The sequence below is a fragment of the Lactuca virosa genome, chromosome 8 (assembly GCF_052849685.1).
Source record: "Lactuca virosa cultivar CGN04683 chromosome 8, Lactuca_virosa_CGN04683_v6, whole genome shotgun sequence".
Lineage (NCBI taxonomy): Eukaryota > Viridiplantae > Streptophyta > Magnoliopsida > Asterales > Asteraceae > Lactuca > Lactuca virosa.
In genome coordinates, this window is record NC_136433.1 from 126,481,293 (window position 1) to 126,495,188 (window position 13,896).

Here is a 13,896-nt window from a genome sequence, read left to right on the forward strand (position 1 = left end):
GGAGTACATGATCGAAAAAGGAGATTATATGGATTTGGATCATATGACAATTTGATTGGTTCTATTAAGGGCTCTTTTGAAACATATGATTTGTTGGATAATAATGGTGATAAAGTGTGTGTGTCGAGACAAAAGTCGGGAGTCAAAATTTTGAGTTAGTTGAGATGCAACGTGAACAATATAAGGATATTAAACAAATATATGACTATGTTTAAAAAAATACGAGGATGCTTAAAATCTATTACCGAAACCTATTTATTTCGTATAGGGTTAAAGTCATATTTTTTCAGCTCTATCGGTAGCAATATCCTTATCGGTACTACCATTTAGGTTGTAACGAACCGAACGAAGATGAGCATAAGCTTTTTCGTGTTCATTTTTTTAACTTTAAATGATAAACGGACGAACACGAACAATTTAATTACAAATTTTTTTAATGTTTGTGTTCGTTCGTTAAGTAGATAAACGAACATAAATGAACATAAACAAAAACAATCGAACAAACGCATACAAACACCTGTAAATATGTGTGTGTGTGCGCGCGCGTGTATAGAAAACAACTAAGTACCATGGCAGATGGAAAGGGAAACGAAATTGGTTATTGGCCTCCAGCAAATTTCTCTATAAATACAATTTCAAATAGATATACCAAATTGGTCAAACTCTATTATAAAATGAAATGTTTCGTAATGAATTAATTATAAAACTGTGTTTCAAAACCATTAATCTGATAACAAATATAAAAAATTGGAAATGGAATTACATAGGATAAGGATAAGGAAGCATACCAATCAATCAGGGTAAAATGCCTCTACTGGCTCCTTCATCAACATTCTCCAGGTGAATGAAAAAACAAAGCAACAACTCCGACTCCATCTCCAACAAGCTCAATACGAAGAGTTTTTGGGCAGTAGGTTTGCAGAATCGGAGACTTGACCGGTGGCGGATGAATATATGTACTGGAGTTTCGTGAAATCCAGGTAGCATCGGAAATCGTAGAGAGGTCGGCGATCGGAGAAGCGGTGAAGATCGACATCTTCAATTTAATGCATAGCTGCTTCACTGTGTTATCTTCTTATCTGCTCTGTGTGGCTTGTTACGGGAATGTAATAACTTCAAGAAAATTACATATAGACCCTTGCTTCATTAAAAGTAACGCATTTGTTTTCCTATTACTTATTTTTGTTCTCAAATGTTCTCAAACCCATAAATGTTTTCATTTGAATATATATATATATATATATATATATATATATATATATATATATATATATATATATATATATATATATATAAACAAAACGTACACGTTGTCACGTTCAACGTAAATGAACGAATGATAACATTTTTAGTGTCTATTCGTTTAACTAAAATTTTCATGTTCCTTTGTTTATTAAATAAACAAACTTCCGTGGTTCATGTTGGCTTCATTTATTTTAGTGAGTGACTGCATGTACATATTGACAAATATTACAGGGGCAATTTGTAAAATTCAATTGATAAGTAGTTCACAACAAAGTATAAATTCATGCCAATTGGGATTTGGGAAATTGTTCCCCTCCGAGAATGCAGTTTTTAGTCGGCGTCTGCTTACCTTTAGTCCTTTACCACCATCTCCGGCGTTTTACCAGCTCGTATACCTCAATGAATTAATGTATTTAAGAAAAGCGAGAAGGGGTAGCTTGAAGAGTATCAACAACAATGATGTTGAAGTTCGAAGCTGATGATTGGGTCTGAAGATTAGGTATTTATTGTTATTTTTGTTGTTAAATTGTTAGTTTGTTACTGATTGAAGAATTATTTTCAATTGTGAGAAATTGGTTTAGTTCTATGCTGTTTTGATGGTGAATTTATAATGCCGTTATTGCTCATTGGTATACCCTTTTCATTTGCAAACCTCAGTCACTATACCTGAATTGCTATAACAGTGTAAATTAACCAATTAAATAGTTAAACTCAAGGTTGAGGGAGTTTATGAGACGATACAAATCATTTCCTGATAAACTAAACTAAGCATAAATCCTCGTTATTTTATTTTATCTTTGGGGATTAGGAGAAGAGGCAGATTTGATTAAGCTACCAACTTGGGTCTTCAAAACACAAGACAAGGTTGCCCAAACATGCAACAATGCTCCAACTGCAGCACAAAGATCTGCTACCAGCTAGCTCTATAACAAAAGCTCTTGTTCTCAAAAAGTAGCAATTAATCCCGCTGTCATTAGAACTTTGATAGAGACCTGCAGATCTACAAATGATCTCATGTCATAGCGAAAACTGTTGGTACATTTTTTCATCTCTTTTTAGAAATTCTCCTTGTGGAAATGAAAGCGAGTCGTGTTCGTTAGGCTAAATTCTTTGCAGAGATTTCTTAGTTGTTTTGTAAGTGCCCGGGCCCCGCAATAGAAAACACCTGCAGTTCGATGGAAACGGAGATTATAAGATGATGATAAGCACATACAACGTAGATCTATTGAGATTTGTTGGCTAATATTTAATATGGAATTTTTCCTACATCGGTACTGCTCTCGAATATGGTTTTAAGTATTTGTTTCTTTCATTCTTTCTTCTCTTGCTTCATGGTTTAGAAAGGTGTGAGTTAAATCTTTGGAGGGTGTGGGTGTAATTTGGGGCTGGTTTGAGAGATTAGTCTATGTGATTGTAATAATTTATCTGATAGTGAATTTTTCTCTCTGAAAACCAGTTTTTCTCTAGTTTTCGACGTTCAAGTTCTTTTTCTTTTCATTGGACGGATTGTTGGGGATCTGTGAGACCATTTTCCCAATAGAGCCCGACACTAGAACCAAATATATAACCACTATAATCACTATTAGAAAAGATAGTAGTAATGAGCGTGATGCTTTACCAATTTTAGAACCTTTATGCGTAGTTGCCAAGGTCTGGAATACCTTTCTCCAGTTAGGTCTTGCAAAATGTGTTTTAATCTGCCGTGATTTGTTTGTTGTTAGAAAATAAATCCTTGAAAATAAACAACAAAATTAAGCTTTAAGTCATCATATATTTCAAGAAAGTTTATACCTTACTCTGAGAGACAACATCAACTCCATCTTTTGCAAGTTGCAGAGACTGCACCATAGAAATAAGTGCAGATCTCACGTCACCTTGTTCATACACACTCGTTAGGTAGTTATGCATTTCAATTATGTTCTGCAATTCACATACAAAACCTCATTAGAAATAATAATATCTTTCAAGTTTACAGTACTGAATACATACTTGACCTATTAATTAAATGAAATGGTATGCATTGATAACGAAAAACATAAAATACTAAAAGTTAAGGTTAATGACCCACATTGTGATCATTTTCTGCAATATCATCCATAACACCTTTGAACCATTCGAAAGAGCCTTGCTCCCTTGTTACCCAATAAAAGTAAGCTCTTTTATTCAGATTAAAATCCCCCAATCTCTGCAGTAAAAACAAGTGCACTCTCAGATTTTTTTTTATTATCTAAAATGTTTCCTTTTCAATTGTACACATCTAGGACTACTAGCTATTTTTTACTTACCGATTGTTTTAGGTGGTGTAGGAGGTCGTTTAAAATACTGATGAATGGAGTGGCTCCAATACCCAAGCCAATAAGTAACAGGACTTGGTAATTCCTATAATGTTGAGCTGGTGCTCCATAAGGTCCTTTGATGTAGATTTTAGGATACCTATCAAAACAAAGCGAAAGTTAAAATAAATTTATGTAAAAGTGGGTGATTTAGGCTAGTTTTTATGGAACTCACTTTACTTGTGATTCCTTGGCATGAGTTTCGATTCTGACAAGATTTCCTTCTACACTGTTCTTCTGCTGAGCCTCACAGCTGGCCTGCATTTCTGTGTTTTAGCATTCAGATTAAGAGAGAACATGCAGTTGATGAAGAGGTAGAAGTGAATGGAGATGTATAGAACACATTGTTTGACCTTTGCAAATTCTTCTCTAAGTGCTTTTGTCCAGTCTCCCAACGTACGAATATGCACACTTAAGTAGTCATCTCCAGGTGCAGAAGTAATGGTGAACGGATGCCTGTCATAGTAAATCGACATTATGAATAATTCATTTTTTACAATTTAAGATCCAAGTAGCATGGTTGCTGTTAGTGCCCATATCAACCTGACACAGTCTCAGCTGTCTCTATATATGTTGGAGTCTATCTTATATGAATCTAATTGACACTTACCATTCAAAACGTGATATTCTTGGACATTGTACAAAGAGGTACATTCCACTCTTGTACTTGAATCCTGGAGGTTTAGTCATGTATAATGCTAGCACATTTCCCGTGTATATGATAGCCTGCATTTACACAACACAAAACAAATTAGGGTTTTCTAGCTAGTACTAGAGAACAAGAAATATAAGGACTTGCATGAGAGTTATAGAGTCACCTTAATGGTATCAACTTTCAGTGTATGATCAGTTGTAAGGATTCTTTCACTAGCATAACACACCATTGGAATCAAGAGATACATCCACGTCTGCAATTTTGACAAAATTTTGTCAAACTTTTCATGCTTTTTCAAAAGCAAAAATCGTTTGTCTGTGTTTATACAGAAAAGTTGTAAAGTGACATACAGTTTTCCTATACCATCCTACGGTGAGGATTAAGTAGTAGCCATGAGCGATGAACAAGAAGTAAACGATAATCAGCAGATGATGAGTGTACCAAAAGGAAGTAAACCCAGCCAAATCACTAAATGGCCTAGGCAAATTATTGACATTTCTCCTAAAAGAACTTGTAGCGAAGAGGAAGGAAATAGCCATTAAAATCATCATTACAATTCCAGTCCACCCCGGGATGCTTAACAATAGGTCCATGTAAGTTGGTTGTTCTGTAAACAAAGCTCCAAAAACAGCCATGAACTGGTTATTAGGGCAAGTTGACAGCCTTATAAAATTGCACGACAAGTGGGCCACTGTGTGAACCACACTCCCTATTACAATTGCAAGCGCGATGATTTTATGGAAGTTGATGTTCTCATCAACAGGTAGTAATTTTCCAAGGAAAGTTTCTCGAATGGATGTAAGTGTTCTTCTGCATACAGGAAGGAGAATGAGAGCCATATTGAACTTTAGGGTTTCACCCGCGCCTTTTGCAGTGCAGCTACAATATCCCAGGACTTGAAAAGATGGCATCAAGTTATACTGGTGGAATTTCCACATGAACAGTGCGATGTTCATTTCCCAAAAGAGAAATAATACCCACACTATTTTCCAATGTTCGAGACCTGATTCGAACATTTTTGTACATAATTTTCTCATGGGGTTTCTGTAATCTTCTGGAATCATCGTTTTTGCTAGATCGGTTGTGTCCTCAGCGGTTAACTTGCATGTTTCCTTAGATGTCGTGCTTTTTAACAATGTCTCAAGTTGCCACATCTGTTTGATAATCAAATTAATTAAAAAAAAATGATTAGATGTTTTAAAATTAAATTAAAAATATAAGTAGTAAGTTGATCATCAACTAGTTATTAGGATATAATTACCTCTATGTGGCCGTACTGGTCAGGGTCGAGTCTTTCCATGATTAGAGCTGCATATGTTCCCGCTTGTTTCTTGAAAGCCGAAAGTTTGTTGGCTGATGCACTCATTATCAACACCTTCAAAATAAGGAAAACCGAAAACTTTAAACAATGATCTGTGATTTAGATTGAGAAGAACAAAGAAAATTGATCAGAAATGGCTCCTTAATATAATATGTACCTCTTTTACATCCTCCTCCGTTAGCAAGCCGTCCCCGTTCTTGTCACACCTGAATAAAACTTTAATTATTAGCCACTAGGTTTTAGTTTGACATTTTTCTGCAAAAAGATTATTCTTCTATTAATATTAATCCTAGAGCTACCCGAAGAGTATCATGTGAAAGGTAAATTAGATAAACAACAACCCGCTAGGGGGCTGACATAAGTGTCCCATTGTCCACAAGGAACCAAATCCACATTGGAATTAGAACTCTTATAGTGACAAATGTTGAGACTTAAACTCTTCACGTTTAATGCAAGTATACCAACCCGAACCCAACTGTATTGCCTCTAGGAGCTCGTTTGCCAATCTACTGGAAAAAAAACTTGAATGAAATCGAAATGTGATCTTACATGTCAAAGAAAATATGAACTCGAGTATCAAGATCCTCTTTTGTCAAATCCTCCCAGAATATTTTCACTTGTCCTAAGGTGATCCCTTCGGACACATCTATCCCTTTCCGTCTCGCAAGGGCATCAAACAATTCCCCCGAGAACTCACTCCCATCTCCCATTCCTTAAAAAAGCATAAAAAGTTAATCGAAATAAGTCCATAAAGAAACTATTCAAGATAAAAAAAAATCTTGAATCAATCTAACCGATACAAATCCCAAATTTCTCTCTTTGTAGCTTCCCATTCTTTGAAAACCGATGAAACCGTTTCTCAACACCCATCCACGCATCCCCTTCTTTCCCGGTTATGACCCTATCAAGAAATCGCAAGCCACTAAGACCTCTAGCTGCACTTGACATTTGCCTTTCCAACATTGGCCCATCACGTCTCCTTATACTAGTAGCTCTCTTGCTTGCGTTTCTGCTTAGCATGCCTGGGACCGATAACCTTGTGTCCTCTATTTGAAGCATTGATTTCCGAGTCGAAAATTCTCTTGAAAGACCTCCACTTCGAATTGAAGACATTCCTCTTTGATCACTCATTTTGGATCGTTGTTCGGATGGATCAAGATCCATTTTATTTACTGTTGTGTTGTGTCTTTCAGAATGTAAAGAAAGTTATACTTGCATTCTTTATGTTTCTGGAGTTCTTTTTTGGGGGGCAACGAATAAGTTATAGTTTGAGGAAGTGAATGGGATATAATCTCATTGAGTAATGAGTGGAAAGACTTATAATTAGTTTTGGAGAAAAACATGCATCTACTCCTATTCTTTAGGATTTCCAGAAGACTTGAAAAAAAATCGACAAAAGTTCCATAAGCCAAGTGCTAAATAGATGGAATTAATTAAACAAGACAAGACTCCTTCTTGTCTTTACTTTCCGCAAAATCGTGGTTTTCATACATTTCCCATGACGATAGAGGGCTGGTTTTCGTTGTTATTGTAATATCTGGAAGAGTTTATTAATCTTTGATATTTTTTAATGTTCTTTTCCCGGAAAATGTATAAGAACGATGGATCCTTTTAGCAGCATCAATACAATGGCCATTCCGTCACTTATGTTCAAACAATCTTTAATCAGTTTATAATAATCACTGTAGGGAGCCCTTACCGACGGATTATGTCTGTTAGGAAAAAATGTCTTGCTAACCAATTCAGTGACAGTTTATCACCACTAATTACTCATTATCACTACAAGAATAAACATCTATAGGGACGAAACCTATAGGGACGACAAAAGTCGTCGCTATAGACGATCCTATAGGGTCGATATATGGTTGCTATAGAGTTGACCAAACACTTTTGACTTTTTATGCTAAAGCGATGATAAATCGTCTCTACTGGTAAAGCGGGAACGAAAAAAATGTTGGCAGTATTCCAAAAAGCTATAGGGACGACATATTGTCGCAAAAAGAAATTAAATTAAATATATATACAATTTTTTATTTTGTTTAATTAGAATATAGGGGCGACGTCGTTTGGTTTAAGGGTATAGGGACGACAAGTCGTCCCCATAGGGGTTTGATGCTCATTAAAATCAGAAATGTATCCCTTTCTCATTAATCGATCCTCCTTTGGTTCTCACTCTCTCAAGCGGCGATTTGCTTCATGCCGGCCACCACAACGACGACCAGATAACCACCGGCCTCCACAATGACCACCATCTTAGCTGCGATATTGGTCTGACGATTACTTATCTCAATCGCATAACCCCCTTCACCTTTCTCTCTCTTTCGATCATAGGTTTTCTTCTTGTCAACTATCTCAAAGAAGACCAGTTTCCTGTCGGCCTCTACTCCTTCTCTTCCGGCGACCTCATTCCCCTGAGATTCCCCGCTTAATTAAGAAGACGAGGAGACTGGGAGAATAACGAGGCAACCTTTGAGTTTTTTCTTATTCATTAGTTTTTTTGGTTTATAAAACGTGGATATTGACAGGACTAGGGTTTTAACAATTCCGCTTCTATCTTTGATCTGTGTCGTATTGAGGGGCAGGGACGACCTGGCGATGACTGAGGACTAAGGACTGGGCATAGAACATAGGCCGATAACTAAAGTCCAAATTCAAGCATTCAGGTTTCCATCATAACTTTATAAGCATATAGTATCTTAGATACTCTTCTCTCTAATAGAAATTTGGAATTGAACCTAAGGATCTCACCTATTGAATTCTTGTGTATCTTTTCTTAAAAATGTTTTTAACTTCTTTCATGTAATTTTATCTTTAAATGATAAATAAGACTCGTTTTTAGTCTTCTAAGTTAGTATCGATGTTTTTTTTTTTTTTTTTTTTTTTTGTTATTTATTAGTTTACTATTTAGATTTATGTATGATCAGTTTGTTTGGTCTTGAATGTTTAGTTTTCTTAATTTGAAATTGCCAAATTGAAGGTGATTTTCATAGAATTATAAAAGAAAGGGTTTTAGTACTTGCTAAATTGTTAGATTAGAACGAAGTTACCAACAATTCAACTAATTATTAGGTTCACTGCCTTATTTTGTAAGGTCGGTTACATTGGATAAGTTTGTGAATATGGAAATGCTGAATTGTTAATAGGAGTGGGTTAGCTTGTTTGATTTTTTTTTTTAAAGTCAATTTAGTTTCGATTCAGTAATTATTACACAACTTCATTGTTGTTTGGTTGAATTGCAGGTTTCTAAGACATCAATGTTGTTGGAATTTCTGATGCAAAGTTCATTGCATTTGGGTGTTTCCCCTAGAGTACATTGCCTTTTTCAGAATTGAGGTGCGATTTTATGCTGATATGATGCTAATTTCATTAAGTTTTTTCAACCATTACGGTGGGCCATATATATATATATATATATATATATATATATATATATATATATATATATATATATATATATATAAGTCTGGTTCTGGTGAAAACTCTTTTTTCGGTGATGACACCTTAAAAAAATTGAAAAAAAATATAAAAAAATACAAATCATAAAATCGAGCATAGTACTATATCGGAGAAAAAAAATTGGAAAAAAAATTGGATCATTAAAATTGAATCATGGATCATAAAAAGTGAATCATGGATCATAAAAATGATCTATGCTTCAATTTTAATGATCCAAAAAAAAAATTTCCAAATTTTTTTCTCTCCGATATAGTACTATGCTCGGTTTTATGATTTGTATTTTTATTTCAATTTTTTTAAGGTGTCCTCACCGAAAAAAGAGTCCTCACCTGATCCTCTCTCTTTCTCTCTCTCTCTCTCTCTCTCTATATATATATATATATATATATATATATATATATATATATATATATATATATATATATATGTGTGTGTGTGTGTGTGTGTGTTGTAAAAATTACGATTATGTCCCGATTAGTACCTAGGCGCAATCCAACCGAATAAAATGCGTCTAACGATTAATCGCTGCCTACAAAATGAGCGAAACAGTAGCAAACGAGAAAATTTGAACATTTTTGAAGAAGTTCTATCTCAATAGAAACTATTTGAGAAATGGTTAATGTTGTATTAATCATATTAACCTATTTTGCTATGATATTAGTAGTATTTACGAATTGTGTTATGATATTAGTCATATTTAATTTTTTTAAATTCAACGAATTAGCAATGCATGTAGGGTCCTCGTTTAATCTCTGTGTAGCCAATTAATCTCTTAACCACAGTCCAACGACTAGTTAACGTTGAACGTTTTTTACAACCATTATATATATATATATATATATATATATATATATATATATATATATATATATATATATATATATATATATATATATAGAGAGAGAGAGAGAGAGAGAGAGAGAGAGATAGAGAGATAGAGAGAGAGAGAGAGGGAGAGAGGTAGGTAATATTCTAACTAATTATTGTATGGATGTAGGAATGATTGTCAGCCAATCAAAATTAAATAATTAAATAAATAAACACGGGTAATTTAGTAATTTGATAAATAGCTTCCACAAATAGTCCCTATAATCATGTTAGCATTCACTTTTAACCTAATTTCTCCTCCTTTTTTATCTACAGCCGTTCAATCACATGGTCCCCTTCCCTATTCGTCGGCGCAGTAACCTTATCCCGCCCTTCCGTCATCGATGTCTTCCAACAAAAAGAATAACCTGCAATCAATCTCTTCCATTCATTCATCGATATTAAAAGTTCCATTCTTCCATCGGTTTAAATTGTCTCTCTATTTAAATTCCATCATTCCAATTTCGATAATGATTTTGAGCACAGTTTGTCTCCAAAATAAGCCAATTTATTTGCTTGGAGAATCTATTGGAGGAACCCTAGCACTTGCAGTCGTTGGTCGTAACTCTACAATTGACTTAATAGCCAAACTAGTAAACCTAGGTCTTTTTTTTCCTACATACTTTTATATATCAATAAATCTAATTTATGTACATGTATTTATCATCTGCTATGAATTTTTGGAGAAGGTTGCTTGACCAAACTGGAAGTTATCAGGATCGCTTTCACTAAATGAATTGTTGGTCCGATGTAACTCATTTTCAGCTTCTCATGTGTGGTTATCGGATTGAAAAAATTCATTGTAAAAATGGTATGGTGAAGCCTGTTCGGTTGAAAACCCTATCTTCAATACAGATTTGGGAGAACTTAAGGTATCATGAGCTTATCTAATGGCTACTTTTGCTAATCCATCAGGTGATACTGCTCTGATATAATCCCATGATTTTTTTCAGGAGCTACATAATCTTCATCAAATAAAGGATTTATATGATCTTCTTCTCCATCTGGTTTCTAAGCTACTTCTGAATCCGATGGTCTATTTGATTTTGTCTTTTATTATAGTGATGATTAGTTTAAATTAAATAAATGGAATTAGGATAAGAACATTGTGTGTTTAAATTAGGATAACGCCCGGTTCTTAAGTAAAGAAAGCTTCTTGGAACATGAAAGCATTGTCATTTTTCTTTATTATGGGTTTAGATTTGGTTTCTGGGATCTTTCGGAGAATAAAAATTTTGATCCGGGTGTTCCTCGAATTCTGATTTTGTTTCGGGGTTTTTTCATAATTTGTTCTTTGGATGAACACTTAGGGTTCCTGTTCTTAATCGTGCAATAAAGATGGATACTTTATCTTGCATTTGGTTATACTGGAATCTTTATGTTTTTAATAAATATGGTAGTTGAACATTCTGTTAGAATATTCATAAAGTCAATTTCTAAAAGTATGTTGATCTTGAAAATTTGTCAATTCTACTAGAATTATTCTTTTAGATTTATCTATATTGTTTGTAAGATTTATAAAATTATGAAAGAATTGAACTTAATGATAAAATTATTGTAGTAGTACACTACTTACATAGCTTTTTATTGGTTTAGGTTTTGAAGAGGTTGTCATTGATGTGGAATCGAGTTCAAGAACATACAAACACATATAAGAGAAAGACTTGGAACCGAGTTCAAGAACAAGTGTATTCTACCAAGAATTACATTCTTACGATAATACAACACATTTTTGTAAGAATAGTTGGAATCAAGTCAATTATTTCGTCCATTCAAGAAGATCAAGTGCATTTGTTCAAGTATTGTATCTTTAAGAATGTTATTTTTTAAGAATTTTATTCATTTATAACGATATTCTGTTAGAATATGTATAATTATATTAAAATGTATAAGGCTATTATCCTGTAAGAATATGTATTTAACTTCGGATGTTTATAAATATATAAGACTGTTGTTTTTATTCAACTATGCGCTTAAAAATTTTGTTATCCTTCAATACCATTCTAACATAATAACATTATGACATAACGTTTTCATAGAATATCATTCTAACAAAATAACATTCTGAAAGAACAAAATCAATTATGTTTACAAATTTTGAAATTGAACAAATTTATTAAAAAAAACAAAGTTTTTAAATCAAGTGAATTAATTATCCCTTAAAATTTGGAATTTTCCTTTTTTAAGTTTATGTTATTTGACTAAAATACTCTTATAATGAAATTAGATGATATTTTTCAATAATTTTTAATTCAATAATATTTATTAATCACTTTGTTAAAATAAATAAAATGATTGGTCCATAATCAACCCTACATCCACACAATAGATAGTTTTAATATAATAACCTAAGCTTTTTATATATATATATATATATATATATATATATATATATATATATATATATATGTATATATATATATATATATATATATATATATATATATATATATATATATATATATAGAGAGAGAGAGAGAGAAGTTCAATAGAGAACCATAATTATTGGTTCTCCAATAATTAACAACTTCACATTGTGAATGCTAAAAAATAAATTATATATTTTTAAAGTTCACCATGTGAATTCAGATTCACACTGTGAATCTTCACAGATTCACACTATGAATTTGACGATTTTTTTTTATTGAATTTGATATCATTGGAAAAATGATAAAAATTTATGAATTTCTATAATTTTAGTTTTTTTTTATAAAAATACAAACTCTAAATGTTGAAAAAAAGATTGGTTCATTGATTAATTATGGTTCTCTATTGAACATCATATATATATATATATATATATATATATATATATATATATATATATGTTTGATCTTCGATGTGTCACATTGCAAAAACTCTCATATTATTATTGTAGGTATTAACTAAGATTTTTGGGATGGTGACAGTGACAATGACATGATATCAAAAAAAATTGTGAAAAAAATTCTCTTATTATTGATGTTCTAAGGTTTTTTACAACGATACTTTTCGATGAAAGATTGATACGTCACAAAGTAAAAGTTTTGTCGCTAATATATAGATGGTACGAATATATATAGCGATATCTTCTGTTGGCAACTCGTAGTTAATTTGTTGGAAATTTGTTGCAGTTTCTTCCATTATTTTTGCTTTTGTGTTGTGTTGAAGGTTTAGTGACGGAGTTTCTGTCGCTATTTTTGTTCAAAAGTTGGTTGTTTTTTTTTTACTATCTGTGTTGGTGATTTTAGTATTATTAACATATTTTAGTGTAGTTGTTATTAATATCGGGATAGGCTGAGCTCCATTTACTCACTGCAACAAGAGCTACGGTGTGCAAACACGGAGTGATAAATGTGAACTCGGGTATACGGGGGTCTGGGGGCAGCGCGCCAGGGTTTCACGAGGCAGCTCCCCTAGCGAGGTCTAGGGGCAACACCCATTGTGGGGTCCAAGGGGCAGTGTCCCTGATGGTGGTTCTGTTGACCGGTCAACGGACGGGGTCAAGGGCTGCCCTTGCGTGGCTCGGGGCATGAAAGACTCCAACCATGTATTTCCCGCCAAAAACAAGTGGTGGGATGATTATGATGTAATAATCGGCTATGTCTTATAACCAACCTTCCAACCACCATTTTGGCGCCAAAATGCATATCACCACCCTTAATTACCTTTCTTCCCGGTATAAGATCTTAGAAATCATTACAAGAATGTTGACATATGACCACACTTTTTAAAAACAACATAACCACACTTTTGAAAAAAATAAGATGATATTGTTATAAAGTGTGACAAATTATCATTGGTAAAATATTGAATTGTTTTCGCACATTTAAAAATTATAATGGTTTAAGATGAGACCAATAGTGTGTGTGTGTATATATATATATATATATATATATATATATATATATATATATATATATATATATATTGTCACATATAGAAATCTAATGTAGCTAAATGGGTAATACATATGGTCACATGAATTGTTTGGACGAACAATATGTATCATTTAGTGACATATAGAGAAATATAATGTA

The 13,896-nt window shown here is 33.2% G+C and overlaps 1 protein-coding gene across 1 annotated transcript; it reads right to left on the reverse strand.

Annotated features, from left to right (window-relative positions):
- Positions 1-2,002: 2,002 nt before the first annotated feature.
- Positions 2,003-6,825, reverse strand: LOC145132304 (putative respiratory burst oxidase homolog protein H). The gene is made up of 14 exons (XM_079067049.1): positions 6,349-6,825; positions 6,104-6,266; positions 5,712-5,760; positions 5,495-5,608; positions 4,584-5,387; positions 4,397-4,486; positions 4,189-4,304; positions 3,932-4,034; positions 3,754-3,836; positions 3,531-3,678; positions 3,314-3,430; positions 3,037-3,165; positions 2,864-2,942; positions 2,003-2,410 (listed from the first exon to the last, which is right to left on the reverse strand). Exons 1-14 carry the CDS (start codon positions 6,716-6,718, stop codon positions 2,301-2,303), a joined length of 2,475 nt encoding a protein of 824 aa, XP_078923175.1. The 5' UTR covers positions 6,719-6,825; the 3' UTR covers positions 2,003-2,300.
- Between the last annotated feature and the right edge of the window lie 7,071 nt (positions 6,826-13,896).

What these genes read in the sequence shown, in the direction of transcription:
- LOC145132304 (XM_079067049.1), bottom strand. Translation starts at nt 6,718, where the DNA reads ATGGATCTTGATCCATCCGAACAACGATCCAAAATGAGTGATCAAAGA. An exon ending in GTTCATATTTTCTTTGACAT is followed by an intron (nt 5,761 to 6,103) that starts GTAAGATCACAT and finishes AGTTTTATTCAG; the next exon opens with GTGTGACAAGAACGGGGACG. An exon ending in CGGAGGAGGATGTAAAAGAG is followed by an intron (nt 5,609 to 5,711) that starts GTACATATTATA and finishes CTTATTTTGAAG; the next exon opens with GTGTTGATAATGAGTGCATC.